Genomic DNA, 25,132 nt, shown 5'->3' with positions numbered 1-25,132 from the left:
AAATTATAGTTCATTTAAAAATACTAATAATATAGTAGGTATGGATGAAAAATTGAAACATCAAAAGTATACTAATACAAAAAAATGTTTTGATTTTAAATATGACAATGAATTAATTTTCACTAATATATTAGAGTTAACAAATAATACGTCATATTAGCTGTGAGAAATACTGCAAATTTAACGTGTTGAATACTTAGTTGTCACTTTTAATACATTTCACATAGATATTATATACGAGTACCTAATACTAAATATATATATTATATTATATATATATATATAAGGTTATTTTATAGATACAAAGTTAAAGTTTGAGTTTATAATTTAAAGTGTGATTACAATTCTTCAAATTTTAATATTGCAAAATAGTAGTTTTTAATTTAAATTACTTACCAATATATTGCAGTTTTTAAATTTCATAACTATTATATCATGTATTTTTTCCACATTAATAAAAATATATGTTTTGAAAGTTAAAGTTAAGTTGTATATAGCCTTAAAGTGATTTATAATATAACCTTAATGTACATTCTAGCAAAAGAAAGAACCATCTGTTTATCATTTTCAGCTAAAAAAAAATTTAGCAGCTGAAATAATAAAGTTGTTTTTAGTCGAAAATAAATAGTGACGGCCATTTCAAGCATTATTGGATCACTTTGAAGTTTGAAGTAATACAAAATTTTCTTCAATTTTTGCTCACGGTATAATAATATTTTGCTATCACATTACTTTTCTTATATCGTACATAATAATATAATTATATAATTTATAATATAATAATTGAAAAAATAAACCATCTGACAGTGCTGTCGACGATGATTATGACAAATTACCATGATTAATTTTCTTGTGGTTATTTGTGGGTTATTAATCAAAGTTAAAAATCATTCGATCTGGTTGATTCGCGCGCATGCATTTGAAAAGTAAGACGACCCATGGTCACGTACATCGTTATATTAAATTATCTATTGCCTATTAGGCCTTATGATTAGGAAATACCTTCCTACTGCTATCGTTCCTACATTATATGACTTATATCCAGATGTCCATTGTGTACGCCAACGATCGAGCTTTGATTGATTCATATAATAAAATATTGTTTTAGGTATCTACGTGATTTGTTTTAATTCTGCACCCTCCTTTACACAAAAATAAGCTTCGTTCCTATATCTCCTATGTCATGATGATTGATGACAATGTCTTACCATGGTTAAAAACATCGTAAAAAAATCGTAAGGCGAAAAACCTGAAAAAAATTTTATCCATATTATTTTTAATAAAATATATAAATGTTGCAAACATTTTGGTACTCATTATGGCAATTTTATATACTTAATGTCCTGAACAGGATGGACAAATCCAACATATCTATTCGAAATTTAAAAATTAATATGAATAGAATATTTTTTTAGATTCAAATTATTATTGTGCATTATAATACATTTTAATACTTTGATACTTTTTACGTATATTATTTACTTGGTTTTAACTTTTATGAGTATATTTTTGTGTCTTTCTTGGCCACGTAGGTATTTAGTATTTACGTATTATAATTTTAAGTCATCATTCTTATCGTTTATGGTTGTTTTGTTTACAACGAGCCTTATGGTCGTTCTATAATTAATCAAAAATTATTAATATTTTATAAATATTTTAATAACTAAAATTTATATAACTTTGTATTTAATAAAATCATTTACTGTAACCTATTTTTTTATTCAAGATAATAGGATACGATATACCATACTCTACTGTTTGTGTTATATATGAACTATACGCAATTAATCATGATAGTAAAATATATTAAATAATATTGTAATTCGTAAACATTAATCTCTCTGCTCATTCATGTTCTAATTAAATAGTATGATAATTTTGAACAATTATGGTTTTTCACGTTAAAAATAATTTACATTTAATCTACAGTTTAAATTTTTTATGCAGACATAAAATTGCTCATCCGTCAAAACTGATCAAAACACATATTTAAAATTTGATGTTCTTTGGTAAATTATTTTAAGCAATATTTAGCTGCATAATAATGAATAAAATATAAAATATGTTTATTTTTCGTATGCATGACGACAAAAGCATAGGTTCTGAGTGCCTTTCTAAAATATGTTCAATTACAAACCAATGTTGATAATTATATTATTACGGTTTTATGGAATTATGTAGAATATGCGAAATCGTTGCCGAGTTTTACAAACGATTTCGCGTCGTGTAGTCGAGTTATTTAATTAACTCGGTGTAACTCCGTTGATAAATTAATATCGTAATAAACTGTTAAGAATCGTTCGCATTCCGTGTGAGTGTGCGTTTCCAGGTAAACAAATCTAATAATAATATCGTGTAGTAGTTATTTATGCACGAACCGCCACGAGGTTTATACCGAATTGACTCTGTAATAATAATATACGCGTTACAAACGTTACCACATTGGTATATTGTTTTTTTCCCGTAATTTCGTCGAAGTTATTTGTGAAAAAAACTTTTCTTAAATTCAAATTAACCACAGCATTTTGAGACAGACATAAAACGTTTCTCTAGTAGTAAAACTGGTAATATCGAGTTGTTAGAAACGACGATACCGTGTCAATGACGGCCCTTGTATAACAATATCATAGGTGAGCATTTTATTTGGTCATTACAGAGGTATAGGTATACACGCTCTTTCTACGGTCGTTTACCATCCCGATTTCTCTGTACACACTATTATTACAGGCGTGTATTATCAGTGATAAACATTTCGTTTTATTGTGGTCAAGTCACTTCTAGCTTGTACGGTATATAAAGGCATCACTTCTATTAGGTATTATTATAATTATTATTATTTTTTTTTTATTAAAATAACAATCTGCGGTTTCTCTGGTCATTGGATATAACAGTGCGTTACTTAATGTAGATTAAAAGACATAGATTACAATACCTATAGTTTATAACGGTGGATAACATTTTTTTTTTTTATAACTATATAAATTAAGTGAGATAAAACAAATTTAAATAGGGTAAACAAACATGTACAAATAAAGAGTATTTATTTTGATAACATTTTTAATATCATTATAAGAGAAGAGATAAAAGATAAGAGTATCGGAGGATGAATGTAAATATTGGGTAGCATTTCCACACGTTTATTGCTTTCTATGTAACAGTGACCACTAGAAATACGCTTTGGAGTCAAACGTTACACTGAAGTCTTTAACTATGGGTTAGACTTAGATTATAATATGATCTCAAATGTTTTATGTTTTTTTTCTTTTGGTTAAAGATAAGTAGATAAGTTTTAGTGAAGAAAAGTAGAAATTATCTAATTTCTACCGCGGCATGAGCTTGCTTGATGAGTTTTGTAATAATTGTTGAATATAGTTAGAGCTAGTGTTATAGAAAAGAATGATGGAGTTATTAGCATATAGAATACAGGATGTGGTTATTTCTTCAGCGATTTCATTGATGGCGATAATAAAGAGTGTGACAAAGATAGTAGAGTCTTGTGGGACTCCGTTTTCTTGAAATTATTTTGGAAAGATTGACAGCTGAAGTTGTAATTTGAAAATTACAGTGACTGAGAAAGTTTATGATAAAGTTGAGCATATTTGTTTGATAATGATTTTGTTGGGGTTGTATTCAATTTTGGGTCTCCATGCCGTAATATCATATCCTTTGGAAATATCGAAGTTGATCATTCTTAAGCTTTGTTTGTTGAGTGGGTACTGAAATAAAAATCTCTTCTCTTATGGTAACAGGTTAGGGGTGCTCCTATATTAATTAAAACGGTTTTTATTGGAGAGAAGACCTTGAAGTTTTCTAGGTGCCGTATAAAACGATAGTTAATAATTTTTTTATAATAATTTGCATAGAGTATTTAGGAGGTAAGCAATACGGAGCTTGCGGCAATTTTTATTATTATTAGAGAAGTTTTCCATGAATGAATAAGGTATCCATAGGGACTGGTACTTTTACTTATGAAGAGAGCTTCTTCAAGTTCTTCTGTTTTCAGCAATAAGTTAGGTTAGATTTGCGAAATTTTGAGGTCTCCCGTATTAATGAGATTAGCGTAACATTTAAAAGGAGGTGAGAAAATTGTGGTCATAAGTTATAGATGTTGTTTTCTTTTGGAGAGTGTACTGTTTGGATGTATTTTGTTCAATTAGAAAGGAGAAGAGTTTCCAATTAGTTTTTTATATTTTCCGTTGGGAGAGGAAGTAAATAAAATAAATGACGTTCAGTAGAAGTGTTTATAAAATTTTTATAGCAATTTAGTCACTGCTATAAATATTAAGAAGAGTTTTTCATTTGAGCTTGTGCGATCTTGTTTAAGACAGGTTAATATCTGAGAGCTGCCCGTTAAAAGAATTTTTTCTAGTGGGTTGTCTATTGCTTAGTATTTTAATATTGTCAACAGATAGAAACTTTCCAATAATTTTTCCTCTAAGGTCAGACTTATATGAACCTCAAGTTTCACTGTGGCTATTGAAGTTTCCAACAATGATGTACGGATAAGGGAGGTGTTGGACAAATGTTCTATATCCGAAAGACTAAATTATTATTTACATATTATATATGTATCTAACAAAAGGTTACAATTCTGTGAGAGAATGTAATAGTTTGGAGGGATGGAGTTTGTTGATTAGCATGTGTAGCAGTTTTTTTTTTTAATGTTGAAGTGACGGAAGGTATGGTTGCTTTTTTATTAAAGTTGGTTTGGATACATATAATTTTGAGGGTGTGGTCTCTGATTATAAGTTGAAGTTCTTCTATTATAGAATTCGTGGATGTTCCACTGAATAATATTCATTATGTTTGAAGAATCTTATAGCTTAAGAATGTAAATATGATGTAATATGATGTTTGTTATGTTATTTAGTTTATTAATAGTCCGATCTTTTTAGTGGAGGCTAGGCTTGGAAAAAAAGATTAAATAGTTTTGTTAGACGATTTCAAATGTTCGATTAATATTTAATGTCCGGATTTGGTCTATTAAATCCATTGTAGGTCAATATTTATCTCTTCAGTTTTGGGTGTAGATATTGAGAAATTTATTGGTGAAGTTATAAAATTTATATTTAATTTTAGTTTGAAGATATTGGATGGGTAATTGGCCATTAATTGTGAACTTTATTAATCTTCTATTGATTTTAGTTCTTCTTCCGAAGAAATCCTTGATGTGTTGGCTGAGTTCGATCGAGATCGTATTTTTGTTTTCTTTAATGTTTTTTTTTTCTTTTTAATTGGGGCGATAGAGGAGATTAAGTTATTTATAGAGTCAAGAGGTTTTAAAGACGACGAAGCAGAAATTTGTCTATTATATATGTATTTTTGTGTTGGGGTTAAGATAAGTTCTTTATCGTGATTGAAGATTATACTAATATAGAGTGATTTGTTTTTATAGAAACATTATCTATACTTGATTGCTCCTTGAGAAAATTGAATATTGTCTATTAGTTCTGATCATACTTCAGATTTATTGTTGTGTATATTGATTATTTGTGTCAATAATAAGTTGAATTTTTGATTAATTTTGGAATTTTTATTTTAGTTATTAGCAGTGTGATTAATATATTCGCAAAAAAAAAAACAAGTCAATATGTCAATATGTGTGTTTTATGTTCAGTAAAACTTATTCTAAATTAATTATTACTTGAATTAATTATTAATGTGCTGGATAACCTAACCTTTTGAAGTTTGTATACATTTGCTGATAAAAAATCTTGTTCTAAACTATATGTTCGTAGATTTCCTTGTTAATGTCAGCTTTTAAATGGTTTATTTGCGAAGTTGGGTATAAATCTATATTTTTTATGTGTCTAATATTGTTAGGCTAGAAATAGATATATATTGGACTTGATAATTCGTTTTGTAGTATTAATCAATCTACATAATTGAATTGTTTGATATTTAATATCGATTGATTAAGTGTGTTGCATTAAATCATCCATAACTTGTTACTGGACAACAAAAAAAAACACTTTTTGGAGATTCTCAATACCAAATAATATCTATAGATTTGACTTTTTTTCCGTTGGCTAGTATGCACTTTTTTTGAGGGACTCCGGTTATAGAATTAAATACTTTTGCTTGTTTTCAGCTCATAGTTCTTTCCGTTGCGATGACAGTTACGAAATGTATGTAAGTTTTTTTGTTGATAAAAGTAGATTCAATTGAATCTTAAATAAGCGGTAGATAGCCATTAGAAGAAGATTGTCTTTTTTTAGTGTGTTGTGTAGCAGCTAAAACTGGATTGTTTCCATGGGTTAAGCGAAAGAAGTGATATACATGAGAGTATTTTTGTATAGTGAGCTTGGTAAAGAATAGCTAATAAACGAGTTAGAAAGTCGATTTTTTCGATCACTGAAGACCGCGATAGCGCAACAGTTTTTGATTTAAATTTGATAGGTAGTGATGTATTCAAAGTTAATGAAGAAACATTTCTTTGTGAAGGTGAAGATTTATGTTTATTTATTGTATTAGGAACAATAGATTTATTAGATGAATACATTTTAGGCGAATTTCCCACCGTGGTTTTATTCATAGTAGTAAAATGGGTAGGCATACACGTTATGTAATGTCATTATATAAACATTAAATCATATTATCTGCTGAATATTGACTTGAAATAGGCACGTGCCATCGAAATTTATAAAATATCGCAAAGAGCAAACGTGTTGTACGGATGCTCTTAAATACAAACTGATTTTTATTATTATTATTATTATTGTAAAATAATATTACGTACGTCTCTATTCTCGAACATGGTGATTATAAATCTTGACTCTTTGTAGCTAATGTTTGAAAAGTCGTGGTCATTTTGTGTCTCAGATCAAATTTCTGATTTTTAATATGGTTCCTCCGGTGAAAGAACTCAGCCGAGACGTTTATTGTAATCATTGTTCGTTTAGAATTGTACGTATATTATAGTAAATATAAACCGTCAAAAAATTTTAAAAAATGTTGTACAGTGAGTGTGTGGTTTGTTTACATGAATATGTATCTAGTTAAATTCGTCTAAAGTTTATCTTGGAAACAAATTATCGGTTCTATATTAGGTATCCACAGCAAGTTCATAAAAAATGTTTATACTATTTAAGTTCATCAATTTCAACATTTCCCAGTAATTGACGATCAGATTTTGCCACTTATTAATAGGTAAAACAAGTAGATATTTAAAAATAATAAATTAATGTATAATAAAACCCTTTTTATGTAGTTTATCAATAATTTAAAAACTTCTGTTTATTTAATAATTTGTCTATTGACTACAAGAAAATATGTGTGCCAAGACAGTATTTTTTTTGGACAATATTTCTGTGTGTAGTTACAGAAATATCTTATTTAAAATATTATTATAATTATTATATAATATCTTAGGGCGGGCATGTCAAACTTAAAGTATTAAATAAGCCAAATATATTGAATAGTTTACGACGCAGGCCTCACATAACTATTTAACGAAAAAAAATAAATATTTTATATAAATACATTTTTTAATTTTATTCTTCACGAGCACAATCGGTATAAATAAATTTGAAAAGCTTAAAAAAATGAACATTTAAAAAAATAATATTAAATATTTGTGAGATAAGTATTATTTAAATTATAAAAAATCATATAAATAAATATTTTTGGACGATATTTAACATTTCTTTTCTCCCATCAACTTTTCAATTTCGGGAAAAATTTTATTGAATAAAGCTACTTTTAATAATGAACTAAGATGGTGTTGGTTAATCTGGTTTTAACGGATAATTCATTGCAGTCCATTAATGAGAATAGTTGCTCACATAGATAAATACGTACTATTAAACATAAACCTAGGGTATTCATTTAAGTGTGTAAATTTGTTTCACTGTCAGAACGTAACTATCGTTTTTATTTTAAAAATATTAAGTATTTTTATATTTGCAGGCTAGTGATAAATATTTTGATTTTCAACCAAACGATAATATAGAATATTTTATTTTTTAGGTTTCTTAGGCAACCACTACCGTGTTCGGTCAAACAATCCAGCATATTATTATGTAATATTGTATTAACTATGCTAGTTCGCTTTTGGTAAAAATATTAGTACGTTTACCGTTCGGCAACGCCCTTTCAAATACCTTCCCTAGTTGTATTCACTTAATGAATATTTAGAAAATAATTTATATATTGGCATTAGGCGATTCGATACGCGATTATCCAGCTATAGCCTATAGGACATGAATGCCACTGCAGCGTATATTGTTCAGTATGAATCGCCAAAAATTACTCTTTAAAACAATAACGGAGTACTGATTTCATACTGACTTGCATATGCACATACACTCATTTGGGTGTTTAACATTGGACACGTCGTGTAGATAATTATTTTGGATTTTAAATATTTTAATTTATTTTTCAAGGTACTCTCTTGCGTTTTAAATGCCAATGCACACAATGACTGATTATCGGCCACCCACGTGCACTGCAACGCGTCACATTTTAATAACTTATAATTTTTTTAAATAATATTATCTTTCTATCAGGTGCTCTGTTATTTGATGTGAGGGAAATGAGCATTTGTTTTTTTGGCTTTTTTTCATTTGGTGTTTATTTTATTATTTTCAAAAAACTACAAATGCAAATCGATATTTAGAATTTTTGAGATCTGCTGCTGTGGCTTCCCAGAAAAAAAATATATATTTATTATGTTGGTACCTAATGACTATCTACTATAGTCAAACATTTTCTAACTGGTAATTAAAAAGTGTACATGTCTTATATTAAGTATTGTTGAAATTGTATATTGTTGAAGGTTTACTTTAAGTCTTTTTCATAGATAGATTTAAATTTCATAAATATTTGTAATAATACAAACGCCCTTAAGGGTGATGTCATTATAGGATGGTGATAGGGTGAATAAAACAATTTTGAAAAATAATCAATATAGGAATATTAACCTTAGTATTTGAGTGAATAAAATAGAATCCTTTATTAAATATGTATATTATATTATATTATATTTTTATTATTCAATTGAAAAGTATATCACAGTATATTAGAAATGTTTCTATACAGTATAAACATTAATTTACACATAGAACTATTTATGCGTATTTGAACTAAACGGTTTTTTTGATAGAAAATGCACTCGACTAAATAATATATTACTTTCATAAATGTATATGGTACTATATTTTGTCCTAACAGACTGAAAAATACCAAATAATGACAGTCGCTACCTCGCTAGTTAAATATAATGGTAGGTACGAAAGAATTAACAAGAAAAAATCGAAAAAAATTGCATGAAGAAAAACATATCTAGTTTTTAGTAAACGAGGCCGGGATCGAAGTATTGCATCTACAGTCTAGTAAGACCTAAAATGAGAACGCCAATGGCTGCACCTACACCAGGCACGACACGAATTTCCGCGTTTTAATATATATATGCCTTAGTAACAGTACAATTTGTCAGTGGCGACTCTATACCCCGCACCCATAATAGTTCGTATACAGTTCATAAGACATGTAATTTAAGGTTTCGCATTCGTTTTACGGGTATTTGGCAGCTAACAAAATTTATTATCTGTAAAATCTACGAAAACTTTGTGCAACGAAATTGTAGTACCACGCACGCATGACCGTGATATATTTTATTTTCACCATTTCCGGACTGCGTTGAAAGACTAATGTTTTCTATACATATATAACACTATTCGAGTATATATACGTACATGACTATATGGAGTGCGAGTGTCTATAATATTATAATCGTACCCCGGAGTGACACTCACGACGAAATGTGCGACAAAAGTTATGATAATAAAATGATATACCTTACGTATGTAATATTATTGTCGTGGGTACTGTTTATTAAAATGAGTGCGCGACAACGCCTATCGTTAAACACTTTCCACGAAACGTAAATATATTGATTAAACGTTAATAGGTATAATGCGTATCATGATATTATACGTATTGACCTTGTACGGTTAATATTATATCGTCGAACAAACCGAATTAACCTGCGAGTCCGATAAATAATTGTTTTATTTTTGTTCCCGGCGGGTGTGCACATGCGATATAATGCACGCCGACCTAAGTTCGTTATTTTTCTTATCGCGATCAATTACGGGGCTTCTACCTCCTACTCACGGGTTATTTATAAAGAATTTATCGTGATGTGTATTTTTCTTGCTTTAGTTTTTATTTTTTACTCGTAGTAATACTTGCGGAGCTTATAACTATATATAAGATATTTTTTCTCGAATGTGCAGTTGTACACTTAAAAGTAGACAATAAAATTATTAATAAAAAAATAAAATAACCGTGTTTTCGTTCGGTTTTATAGTTTCATTAAAACCGGCGACAACTGTGGCTGACAACGTTCAGACATGCCGTGAACTGATGTTTTAATAGCGGGTGTGTAACGACGATGCATCGTTGGCGAACTTGTCCTAAAGTTGACGCGACAACGGTTTTCTGTTAATCGTATTTTATTTTTTACTCTTGATACGTTATATTAGTTTTCGCTATATTTTTCACAATCATAACTTATGAAACTTATGAATAAAACATAAAATATTTATAATACACATAGTTGTATTTGTGTGTGTGTGGGCGCGCACGTGAAACGAATACGTGTCTATCGACGTGTATGTATGGTCTAAGTATCTGTGTGCGCACTTTGTTGCTACTTTTAGAACAATTTCATACTACTATTCTGATAGTAATATAGATATATATATACAATATTCATTTTATATAATACCTATTTGCACACGAGTGCCTATCCTATAATATTGTTTTTTCTTGGGTGGCTTATAAAACAGCACCTTATATTGTTATAAGTAGTTGTCAGAATAATTTTCAAAAATAATCAAATCAATCAACTTTATATATTGTGAATTTGTAAATTATATTAATTTGATTTGGAAGATAAATGTACATGATATTTTCAGATATGAACTGGGTAATATATTATTATATTAAGTAGATTGAAACATAACATGATGTAAACGTATCAATTATGTTTTTCAACTGATATCTTTTTAGATAGTTACTTTGGTCTTCGAAATAATCAGTTCTTGTATCGTAATAAAATAATATAATAAATATAACCACTAAATGTTGGTATGTACACACTAATTAAAATAATTATTACTATCAATTTATTATTTAATATCTCTTTGTACTGCATATTGATATGTAATGATTAGCCGTACCTAATTAAGTCAATTTTTGTCTCAATTATTTTAGGAAACTTTTAATTAAAATTCTTTTAAAACTACAGCATATGTACAGTTAATTCATGGTTTTTATTATGTGGTTTTATGTACTATATAAAATTGTTTTAAATCCTGAGCCTTTTATATATAAAGATTTTTGGGTTTATTTTTTTCAGCTAATAGCTTTTATGATAGAATATTATAATCTACAACAAAAATTTCCCTACATGTGTATTACTGTAGCGTATAATGAAATAAATGGAATAAAAGATAAAACTGTAGTTTTAGTGTGTGAAAGATGCGCGGTATAACTTTTCAAGAGATCATAAAAAGTGCAAAATACGGTCAAATTTACGGTCAAACTTATAATGAAAGGATGTCCATTTGAAATTGTTTTTACTACGCCATGATTAATCACTGTTGGCCTTAAAAAGCTAACAACACATATTTATAAATTACCCTTCCGAGTGACTAAATGACTTACCCTGAAACGCGATTCCCGAGAGACTTTTATTGGCCGATACGAGTTAAAGCATTATAAACGCTCGACCATTTTATTTTTATTTTTTTATAAACCTTTTGCAATGTATTGAAAAATCAATAATTAAACATGAACAGCGAATAACATTGTACAAAATTTGCTTCGATACAATTTATTACCAACTATAGTTGACGATACATATCTTGCTCAAGTGAGCATAAAATTTTTTAAAAGTTGTAATTCAACCATCCCTATTTTTTCCCGTAATAACTGTTATAGTTAATTATTATTCTATGATTTTGTGTACACATTAAAACTATTTTAGTATTTTTCTTGATATAAAAATTAAATTATTGATGTTTAACGAGCATTGTCAAAAATAAAAACAAAATATTATAAGAATATCTGAATTGTATTATGACTGTTATGATTGTATATTGTATCATCATATACGTGACGTTACAGTAAAAATAAGGAAAAACTATCTTGTTCAAACTTTCTGTGATATATAATACATCAACAACATTTCTGTATAATACATTATACATTATCTTATTTTCGATGTGCATAAAAAATATTAAAAATTATTATTGATCATATATTTACTGTTTAAATTAAAAAACGTTTTTAAATTATATTTACATTAATATTTCAAGATCGTATATTATATGATTTTATATTATTGTGTGCAACAATGTTCATCATCTGGGCTAAACAAAAATTATTAGTTGATTCGAAATACGTACCTACATTATAAAATTCATGTCTGGTACATATCCCATAATATAATATATTTAGCAACATTTTTTTTTTATATTATAAAACGGTATTTATGTATTTTTGTTTTGGCCCTAATATGTTAAATGAAGCATCCTAGGTTCCATTTTTAATTTTAATAATGTTGTCTTTTACACATTTCTAATTAGGCTTTTGACTATTAAACGTATACTTAGCTTTATTTTTATACATATAATATAATAATCAGTGACCTTTGTAATATAATATGTATGGCTTGGTTCTTCGTTTAGTCAATGGCACGTAAATAATGATAGTGATTTTAATATATTAAAATTAATAAAAATACGTTGATAAAGTATGCATATTTTATAATATCCAATATTATAAAATGATTGCTCTAATTTATTGTTAAAATTTTCTTTCTTAGTTTCATACATAATAATTAAAATAGATATTTGTTAATGTTCAATTAATATCAGTTTGTTTTATAAATTTAAGACTATTAAAAGATTGCATTAAAAAATTCTTAATAGCATTTAAATAAAAAAATTATTAAAATATTGGACTTCCAAAATTACTTAGATGACTTAATTGAAATATTTATGATATTTTAACGAGTAATTTGTTTTTGTATTTTGTGTTTAGACTAATAATTATAATTTATTTAATAACTCGATAATTATTCTAATAAAAATTAATACTTATTAGTTTACTATATAATATGATTCAAATAATTGTACATAAATTCGTTAGACACCAAGTGCGTGTATTATCAATATGATAATAATGTGTAATGCAATTTACCTATCTTTAAATTTACTGCAAAATACCAGAACTAACATTTATATAACTATTATGCTTTATATTAATCTCATAATACGTTATAAATTAAAATATAGATAATATATTTTATAGGCTATATCTGGTGCAGTATAGGTTGTTTATTTCATTTAATCAGTAATTTATGCAATTATTAAAAAAAAAAATGTTTTAAGTTTTTAGCAATAATTGGTTAGGTAAGAATAGTTGGTTCATTTATTCTCGGAAAAAGAAATTTAAACAAATATATTAAGATTGAAAAATTTTGCGTGTTTTTATTATTTTATAATATACAGTATATACTTATATTTTCACTCGTGATTAAGATTTCATTTAATTTCGATATGCATGCAATTTGAGTAGCATACATACTGAACAAAATAATAATAATAATAATAAAACAAAATTATAGAAATAGTTGCTCATTAACTGCTACTGTTAATTGTTATTGGGGATCAAATAGTATTATATTTATTTTTTTTAAATCTAATACCACGGTCCATAAATAAATAAAGAGCCTAAAATATTGTCGTCGTCACTGCAGTCGAATGGCGCGGAAAATAATCAATTTCTATTAGGCCATATGGGTTTGGCAACGATACAATTTCGATGCATTAAAATATTTAACCCTCTAGGTCAGCTAACAAAAAAAAAAAAAAAAAATAAATAAATAAATAAAATAAAATAAAACAAATAAACGCACGAGCCGAATCATCAAAGAATATATTTTTATAATATATATAAAACGTGTCATTATTAAAAAGAAGAAAAAAACGTGTGTATAAAAAGTAAATGTAATGGTTTGGTTATTAGGTTATTACAGCAGTGTCGTGTCTCCCGGAAACTACTGCGTAGCGTGTGAAAGGGTAGAATGGGTGGAGGGGTAGATGACTTGGTCGTAGTTGTATAAATATAACTCATACCCGAAACGTTTTTTTTTTCGTTATCTATTTAGTTTTTTTCTTTTGGAACGAAATTACAGTTACCACGTGGTTACAAGGCGGCAGTTTCGCGCTGTAAATAAATAAAAAAAAAGCATGTAATTTCGTAGCAGTCAGTATATTATTATTATATATATATATGACAATAACTGTGTGAGTGGGGTTGTGGAGGAGGTCATTTTAAATCATCGTAAACCTATATAATACACGAAATTACCTTGAACTTTGCAGTAAATTATGTAAATTATCGTTTATATATAAATGCATACACTACGGATATGAAGAAAAATCGTATACATTATGAAAAGAAAAGAAATTATCGTTTGAATTTAAACAGTTATATTATATTATCAGTCATTGCAATGCACAATAAAATGAAACATGGTTTGTAATATTGTTTTGTTTCGTTTATAAAATTGCATTTTTTTTTTTTTCAATATTAATAAAGTCGCAAAAATGAAATTTTGATACATGCAAATTTACTGCAAGTTTTAAATCATTTTGAATACTTATGCCAATCTACTTATTTATAGAAGTAATACTACGAGTATAACAGCATATTGCACTAATATGTTGTAAATTTCAATATTTTACGTATACTTATGTATGTATATATTATCATTATTTTTTTTGTTAAAAAATGATCACTATCAGAAAAAAACCAATTTGATATTAGTGACGATTTGGATACTACAAGATTTGAACTTTTAAGACAGTGTTGTTGTATGAACTACTATTTATTGTATACATCAACTATTACTACATTATGTTCATTATTATTATGTATTCAGCAGCCGCAGTTTAACAGAATATTTTGTTTTACTATACACTTAAATAATTATTTTCTATTTGCAATTACTTTTTAGTGTTAAATATTTTTTTCTCATAGTATATCGTGTGCATATTTTAAAATTTTGAATTGACTTTTTCATACATAAGGTAATATAATTTTTATACAATGAAGGAATTTAATATTTTTGATTTTAAGTTATGTTTATGATTATTTAAAAATACGTTCTTGCGGTTATCGGCGTATAATAAATTCAGATTTTCGACCAATGTCTCTATACATTATTATATTTATGGCACGATGACAAGGTGTATTTTGCAGTGATGATGTGTCACCCCTGGAATTAGACATGTAGTCTTTAAGCGGACGAATGCACATTCGTTTATTTATTTATTTTTACAGCCAGATGTCGCTTGTCTGTAATGAGCCTTTCGATGTTTTCACATCGCAGACTATACCAAAAAAAACATGATGAATATAAAAACATTCGACGACGTCATAATGGACAATTTCGGTGATTACATCGCCATGCATCACATTATTATAATAATTTCGTATGATTATAAATATAACAGTATTATATTCGCGCGGCGAGACAAAACATTTTCGGATAACTCATCAAACTCGCAAATAAATCAATGAATCACACCTGTGGCACACATCTGTGGAGAATTTGAAAATACCTAATTGATTTTTATTATGTTAGTTTTTACAGAAAATTTGAATAGCCCGTTGGGTAATGAGTGATTGCGACGCGTTTAAATGTTGGCAATTTTTAATACAGACAGCCAACGAAATTTACAACACGTATATGAATATACTATGTAGTTCACTCTCAGAAAAAATGTACATATAGGAAGTAAACCTTAAACACGTCTTTTGACTTCCGACTCAAATCAGGTGGCGATTGGGGCGAATGTTATTATATTGCTATAATTATTATAATAAAGGAAATTACATGGTGAATCCAATAACAAAATTGTATTTAAACATATGGTTTCAATGTTTCACTCGATTTCGTATCGGACCACCGGAAATTAGATCCAACTAATTTACATGTAATGCAACAGAGTTCTAGTTCACAAATTTTGTTTTCACTATATATTTAAATTTCAATAAACTTTAATACTCTGGTAACTCATAAAACATACGTTTAGATAATTCAGTTAAAATAAAATGAATTCGAAACTCGAGTATAGTAAAACTTACATACGATGCAGAAATTAGCAGTCAAAATATACTATTATATCTTGCAAACAGACTTGTCATTTTGTCATTAATGAATCTTATTATTTTTTTTCAGGTGGTGCTTGTGTTCATTTTAAGTATAGCATCTCTAATTATATATTTTATCGACGCCTCCAAGTAAGTTGAAAAACACAAGTTATGTACAGCAGCTTCCAAAGGTTTTTATTCATTTAAATACCGTTATTTTTTTCCAGTGAGGAGGTTGAACGATGCCAAAAGTGGAGTCACAATGTTACTCAACAAGTAGATTTAGCGTTCAATATTTTTTTTATGGTTTATTATTTTATAAGAGTAAGTATGTTCGTTCTTAATATTGATATATAATCGAATTTTTTTCTTAAAAAGGCATAAGAAAAGCAAATAATGTTGTTTAAAAAATTAAACTTAAAATCTAGTATTTGAGAGGTCTTTAAATTGTATTTAGTTGTTAGGAAGTAACTTGTTGTTCATTTATATTAAGTATGTATTGTCATATCTATTACGTATTCTTAAATAACATTTAAGAACAAGGAATGTATTTTTTTTTTATACTTACATCAATGTTCTATAATAATTAAAAAATTAACATAAAGAAATACGAAAATGAGCAAAAGAAAATTAAAATAATATTACCTAGATCGATAGTAAAAATTATTACTACGCAATTTCCTGTTGATTTTTATGGCTGTTGTAAAATTAAAATAATTTGCATAGTGTAATTTATTACTTATGCATCGTATAATAGACAATTTTTTAGATGAGTACAAATTTAAATAACATGAAATACTGATGAGAGCTTATAAGTTAGTAATTGAATGTTTTTGCGTTAGACTAAAGTTATTGTCTTTTCTTGTTTATTATGGACTAAATAGTAATAAAAGCAATTACATCAAGTTAACAATAATTTAAAATTTTATTGGGTGCTAAAAAAAAATAAAAACACAATGTATCACAATACGCTGAGTCCTAAAATTATTAAATGCTAAGTAAATTGTAATCCTATTCTTGTACATTAAATGTCGGTTTAAACTAATCAGAAATTTATTGAAACCATCAATATTATGCTATATTATATTAATTATATTTATGAATTTTCAATTAAATGTATGTCTTTGGATTTTTAAAATGTTTTCTATTTTATTTATAGTTTATAGCCGCCAGTGATAAGTTATGGTTTATGTTAGAAATGTACTCGTTTGTAGACTATTTCACGATTCCGCCGTCGTTTCTATCTATATACTTGGGTCGAACTTGGATCGGTGAGTGCGATGAAAGTTTAAGAAAACTATTATAACAAATATCGTTTTATTACTAAATTTATAATAGACGAAGATTTATTATTTATTGTTATCGTTCTAACCTTTAGAATATACATAGATTTATGCGTTTTTTTAGGTCTGAGGTTCCTCCGAGCTCTGCGCCTAATGACAGTGCCTGATATTTTGCAATATTTAAACATTCTAAAAACGTCGAGTTCAATTCGACTTGCTCAACTCGTGTCTATTTTTATATCCGTGTGGTTGACCGCCGCCGGAATCATCCATCTTGTAAGTACTGTACTGAAATTGCATCATTTAATTCATTTGTATGCTTTGTTTTGTTTTTTCTAACTGTAAAAACAATTAATCACCCTACAAAAGTAACCAGGGAAGCTACAATAAAATTGTCTATCTATTGTCCGATGTTTCAATTTTCTTCTGAAATAAACGTCGATTAAAGGTCATATCTTATAAGAGTATCATGATATTTAAACACTGTATTATTATTTCTTTGCCAGTTTTTTTCATAGTATATTTATACATAAAAATAACGTTTAGAACTATATAAAATAATTGAAATAATATAACAATGTGTTGTATATATATTAATTTGTTTAACTTCAATGATTAACCAATTATTTTAATTTCTTAATTAATGTTTATTTTATATATGGTTTGAGAATTTACATAAAAAAAAATAAATACGTATATAACACTCAAAGTTTTGGAAATTTACCACCAATTTAAACTTCTATATCAAACATGTTCTTAGTTTCGATCTTCATCTAAAAATATATAATTAAACCAAAATAATTTTTGTAATATTTTAGCTGGAAAACTCGGGAGATCCATTCGAGTTCCAAAACCAACAACGGTTATCATACTGGACTTGTGTGTACTTTTTGATTGTCACCATGTCCACAGTTGGATACGGAGATGTGTTTTGCCAGACTATTTTGGGCAGAACTTTTCTAGTATTTTTCCTACTCGTTGGCCTCGTAAGTGATATGTTTCTTTTTTAATTATATTAAATTTTAATTTCTTGTAATTTGCCTCTTGTTTATATTAAGTGTTAAATAAATATAATAGTAGAATCACTTAAAATACAATGTCACGTGCCACGTGAATATAGGGACGTATAATATATATATATATATATAAATATGTATATATATATTATATATGTATAATAAGTCGTTATTTTTTGGTTAAATCATGATTTTATTACACAATCGAGAGCGATAATATTGTAATACTTGCAAAAGATAGAATAAAATAAAATGTAATTAAATAAAATGTATTAAAAAATGAATTAGCAATATTTAAAAAAAAATAAATATAAATTATGATACTATCTACCGTTGTCACTTATTATATGTTTTGGCGGTATATGAGTAGGTACTATTCGTCTTTATTAGTATAACTAATATTCGAATTTAGCATTGATAATATAAAAAAATACAACAAACGAATAGATTAATTTTATTATACAAAAATTACTAAATAATATGATATGGACTTTTTTACGCACATTAAATAATAAATTACAATCATAAGAAAAACATGTTTTATTTTTACTTTGCGCTAATTACAAAATTATTTAATATTTATTTATACTTAAAGATTTATTTTTTAATCTAAGAATAAACGAATAATATTTTTGTGGCAGAAGCTTTCAGCAGGTAAAACGCTATAATACACGTTGTTTTAGTTAGATTTATTATTACTATTATTTTTTTTTTTTAAAGCTCTAAAAAGCTGGCTGTTATTTTTTTTACACACACATTAGCATTACAAAGTAGGTATGAGCATCAACAAAAGCTCTAGTTTAACCCTCCCCACCCGTACGGTATTTGCCTCTGAGAGACAAATTGGAGTAAAAGGTCATACATAATTTTATTTTTATTATTACTATTTCACTATACAATAAATATCCACTTTAGTTAAAATAGCTCATAATACAGATCAATAGACTAATATTAAATATTACTTAGTTTATTACTTATACATCATAAAATGTATAACATTTTTTTTTATTTATTGACATAGTTTAGCTTTATTTAAATACTTGAGGCCTTTTCTTCTTTTGGGCGCTTTTTATTATTATATTTAAATTTAACATTGACATGTCAAGGTAACTGCTAAAATGCTTGGCAGCTTATTGAATATATATGAATCGTTAAACTATTTCGCTATACAATAATATTCGTTTACATTTTGCTCGCGCTGTTTAGCTTTGGATTTGCATGGACTGCAGGGTCGTTTATAATGCCAAGGGCGGTTACGGCGCTCCGAATCAATTATTTTTTATCACATTTATCGTGGAACATGACTGCAGTTGACGAAATATAACATTTAAAAGTTATATAATATTATTATATCAATGCATGGAGTTTATTCAATCATATTTTTTATTGTTATTATATCATAGTAGAACGACATATTTTAGGAGAATAAGGTGACGTCTATTTGTATATATCTATAAAAACTCACAATACATAATATGAAATAATGTAATATAATATATAACAACCGCACGGAAGTGTGTGTGTATACGTTATTATAGAGTTCTTAAATTTTTCTGTATAATTATTTTAATTAACAGCTAATATTTGCTTAAAAAAAGTTATTTTATACCATAACTTTATACTATAATAACTTATTTTATATCAATAATATTGTAATTTGTCATACGATGGCATTGAATTATATATTTTTATTATTGCATATTATTGTTCTTGATGAGTTTGTATATTACATTGACATTATTAATCATATAGATACTATGTATTATATATTATGTATATATAAATATATTTTAACATAATTTAATATTATAATACATATAAATTCATTATTATTTTATTTTTTTTTTTATATCTATTTTGTTTTATTATCACTTAGGCAATATTTGCTAGTAGCATACCAGAAATTATAGAACTCGTAGGAAGTAGACCAAAATATGGTGGAGAGTTCAGACGTGAACATGGAAAGAGGTATATACAACATAAACACCTTAGAAGGAAATTATAATATAATATTATACATCAGTATAGTATTATATTTAATTTAATTATTTTTTAAATTCTGTCTGCCACCTATTTAGACAATTTTTATTATATCAATTATTACATTTTTAACTTCATCATGCGTTTGCTAATATTCTACATTTTATGAAGACTTTTTTTTTTTAATTGATTTTTGTTTCATTTTACTTTTTTTAACTAACCGGCAATACTCGTGTTATAATTATTTTTATAATTTTTCATGGGATTTTTTATTATTTCGATTGGCGTCCATTTTCTGCATATACGTATAATTAATATGATGAAAAAACCTCTATTTGCATGTAATTTATTTAATTTTAATTTTTTTCTTATTCTTGGTTTGCCTTGTTTATTTTATTTTTCTATCTCACAATATAATTTTTGTCTGCTGCATTAATCCTTTACTTGAACCATATATATATAGTTAAACACGAAGGTCATAAAACATTGAGGTTAACACAAAATGTGGACTAATATACAATAAAAGGTAATACATAATATTGTAATGGGAATTTTAAAGAAATTATTATCATTTGAATGGTTTTATTTTAGAAATGTACAAAGATAATGTAAATAATCGATGTATAGTTATAAAGAATTAAGTGCAATTATTTTTTATTTTCATTTAAACAATAAAAAAGCTGTATAATAATATAATAGCCATCAATGACCTTTTACTCTATGCAGGTATAGATTGTCAGAATCATGTTTTTTAACGTGGCTTTGATTATTAAATATAAACACAAAATCAAAAACTTAATACCCACCTATGTTCTTAGTTATTATTGCTTTTAATGAGCAGTATAATATATTATTCGGAGTTATTTTTAAATTTAATTATTATTGTTATATTATTATCAATTTTGTAATACACAAATAAGATTTGAAAATTGAATATTATTTTATGTAAATTGATGAACTAAACGTGGGTTTTCACGAAAATTAAGTTATTAAGTATAGATGCACTAATAAAACACTAACTACGCTAATACTATTACATTTTTTATATACACCGAAGATTATATACTATATACAAAAATAACAATATAACATATGTTTTTATGTCTGTATACACAATGAAAAAAGTTTAAATAAATTGTATAACTCCACGTGCGATTAACCTTTTAAACTTTTATATACATATATAAAAAAAAGAAAATATGGGTCACAGGGGTTTGCTGCGGTCGTCGTACCAGCCGGGGCGATACCGACGACAAAACGTCTTTGGCGCGTCACTGATAAATGATTGCAATGTCGTTTTCATGTTAAATGTTTTATGGTTATTTGGCTATATACTATACTATATTATACTAGTTGTAGACCTGACGTTTAGCCGATACGGTACTTACAATGTACACGCATAATAATAATTAATCGGTTCTTTCGGTTACGTCGGAATTAATCTTCTTTATTTCGCCAATCCATTATTCTCTATCTCTAGTCCCCACCTCTAGTTACCCTCTTTTTATCTCTAATTCTACCCTCTTTATCTTTCTACCATTCTCTCTCAAAATGTTAAATAGGTTAACGTCGTGAACTGGCCTAGACTTAACACAATTACGTTCAAAAGATATTAATGGCTTTTCGAGTAGAACTCAGAATAGCGATGGACAACGCGTTTCGTTGATCTCATCGACTGCTCGACTATTACAATATATATTAATATATAACTGTCACGTTAATAGATGATGTTTTTTCATTTTTGACGTAATCGGACGGACCACGGGAGCAAAAAAAAAAAAAAATAAAATACACTCACTCACACGATTTTAGAAAAATGTTCACGATTTGTTATAATTATAATGTTTATTATTATTATTATTTGTTTTTCTTTTTTGTTATTGTTTTGTTTTGTTTTTTTATTTTTGTTTGGGGTTTTTTTTAATATTATGTTAATATTGTATTGTTAACCGAACGGTGATAGGCTGTGATGGCAAGCTGGATACCCGAAATCACCGAGCTCGCTGGCAACAGGAAGCGATATGGTGGGGAGTACAAGCGAGAAAGGCGAAGGCAAGAATCGCCAATGAATTATTATTATTTTTTTCGTATTTCGTACATTACACATTTTATATGATATAAATATATATTATATACTATAGTATATGTTTATCATTTTATATTTTTATTTTTTTATTTGTTATTTACAAAAAAAAAGTAATCTTCTGAAACAACTCGGACCGCATTTGTTATACGCTTCGATGGGGTTAATACTATTTTCCTTTAGTCTTTCACGATCGATTAGATTGCATTTTGTTCGCTTAACGCTATATAATTTATTATAATTTTAAACATATTATATATAAATATATATATATACATACATACATATGTATATATATATATTTTATTTTTTTAAATTTGGAGTATAATGCAAAATGGGAACAATGTATTTTCACGGAGTATTTCTGCGATACAATTTTTATGGACATGTATTTTTTTATGTTTTTTTTTTTAAACGGAAATCGTCTAAAAAACGTTGGGCTCGTTCGTTTATGGGTGTTTCCATTTAAGATGCCAATTTACGCCCTTTATCGAGTGTTACGGTTTGAAATTAATACTGTTATGGTTTGTATTACTATACTAAATATTTCGGAGCATGTTTTATGTATTTTAAAACGATTAAAACAACAATAATTGCTACAATAATAATATAATCGATTGATGCGAATTGTTGTTATTTGATTTCTGTTATTATTGTTATTATTACAATAAATAAAAAAAAATATGAGCAATTAATTAAAACTTATGGAAATTCATTTATTATTTCCGTGGTCTATGGATAATACAATAATGCTAATCATCATGATAACTATTATTATAATTATTATTACTATAACTATTAGTATTATTATTACTAAAACTATTATACTAAGTATTATTACTATTATTATTATTATTATTATTATTATTATTATTATTATGATAATTATTATTTCTATTATAATAGTAAAACGCGCGATATGTATTTCCCGAAACGGCTGCCGCCATGCCGCTGCCATAACGGTCGTTTCGGAATAAAATGTGATTTTCTGAGGGCCAAGCGTAAAAACAGATGTTGATCTGTAGACTAGTAGGTGTAATCGTCACGTGTATATGAGATTCAAGCTAAAAATATAATATTAGTTTGTTGTTCAGCCAGGCCGTGAAAATACATTGTCACATAAACATCACGCGACATCTACCATCGTAGCCAAATCAGTTATCTTGGTGGCATGAACAAAATATTCCCTAACATAGTCGAAAAAAAATAGTTTAGAATATATATATATATATATAGTAAACAATATCTAAAATTTAGATGTTAGATTCGTTATATTATTATTATTGTTATTATTATTTATTTATTTTCTATTTTTTTTGCAAACCCAATACATGTAGAATTCGCACTTAATAGCTTCATTAGTTTTGTCAGTAATAAAAACATAATATACATAATATCAATATATTATTGTCATAGGATATTACTTTTCCTCATGAATAACATTTTTGTTTTTTTAAGCATTATTATCTAATTTTTTTCGAATATTACGTGCCATGAAAAAATGTAGAAAATATCTAACCATATATTATATTTTATTTATCTAATAATTTATTTATAATTATTTTTGTAATATTATTTTTGGATAATTAAAATTAAAATAAAAGTTTAGATTTTGTTTTTAAACAACTCGGCGCGGATATATATTTTTAAAATATTTTATTTTCGTCATGAAAAAAAAAATATAGTTAACATTTTGATAACTAGATAGATTTTAAAAGAAAAACAGGGGCAAAGGTGCTTTACTAGATACAATAAAGGTAGTTTAATTTTTATATTTTATTTCGTATTTTTAAGACGCTGACAAAAGGGTGCCTAAAATGAGATAACAGTTTTTTCCGCCACACAGTTTTATTTTCATTTTTATTTTTATTATTATTTTTTTTTTTTTGTTATTATTATTATTATTATTTAAAACTCAAAACATTAAAATAGCAGGTGCATTATTATGAGTTGTTGTGTGTTTAATATTTTGTTTTTTGCATTTTATTTTGTTTGTACACCAAGAAACATTGGCTCGTTGGTAGATTTCCGAATGAATCATAACAATAATAATTATACACTCACATGATCTAACCAAAAAACTAGGATAGAATAGCTATTACAAAAAAAAAAAAAAAAAATAAATAAATAAATAAATAAAAATATAAAGCATGAATATTATTTTTTTTGGAATGTAATCGTCTTATTTTAACAAGACTAAAATATTTCATAAGGTTTTGTAAGTGTGAATTTATTGAAATTATATCGAAATTGTACAGAAATAATTTCAAATTACGATGTATTATAGTTGTTTTTACGTAAATACCTAACAAAGTGTTACTGCTGATCGCTAACAAGCCACGTTTCTTTAGGTGTGCTCTCTTTAGGTGTTTTATTCCTTAAAAAAAAATTAATTAAAATTATTTTTTAAATGTACGTTTTTTTTTTTATTATTTTTGTTTTATAATTTCAAAAATACAATAACTCTAGGGTATTATTATTGGCGGTAAAAACTGACAATATGATCTCAAAAAAAAAAAAAAAACAAAAATATACTTAACCGTAAAACGTTTTAAAAAAAGTTAAAATATTATTATAAAATATGGGCTTTATTTTGG

At 26.7% G+C, this 25,132-nt stretch overlaps 1 protein-coding gene across 6 annotated transcripts in view; it reads left to right on the top strand.

Moving 5' to 3' along the window:
• The window catches only part of LOC112604124 (calcium-activated potassium channel slowpoke), a 74,912-nt gene that overhangs the window by 11,014 nt on the left and 38,766 nt on the right, over positions 1–25,132 (top strand). For all 6 annotated transcript variants that reach the window (XM_025353013.1, XM_025353012.1, XM_025353010.1 and 3 more), the window contains exons 2-6: positions 16,262–16,323; positions 16,401–16,497; positions 17,333–17,444; positions 17,581–17,732; positions 18,275–18,442. In XM_025353013.1, coding sequence (XP_025208798.1) covers positions 16,262–16,323; positions 16,401–16,497; positions 17,333–17,444; positions 17,581–17,732; positions 18,275–18,442 — 591 coding nt within the window. The remainder of the gene's footprint in view (positions 1–16,261; positions 16,324–16,400; positions 16,498–17,332; positions 17,445–17,580; positions 17,733–18,274; positions 18,443–25,132) is intronic.

Source organism: Melanaphis sacchari, unplaced genomic scaffold, assembly GCF_002803265.2.
Source record: "Melanaphis sacchari strain LSU unplaced genomic scaffold, SCAv2.0 Contig11_pilon_pilon, whole genome shotgun sequence".
Taxonomy (NCBI): domain Eukaryota; kingdom Metazoa; phylum Arthropoda; class Insecta; order Hemiptera; family Aphididae; genus Melanaphis; species Melanaphis sacchari.
This window is presented reverse-complemented; position numbering and strand designations above follow the sequence as displayed.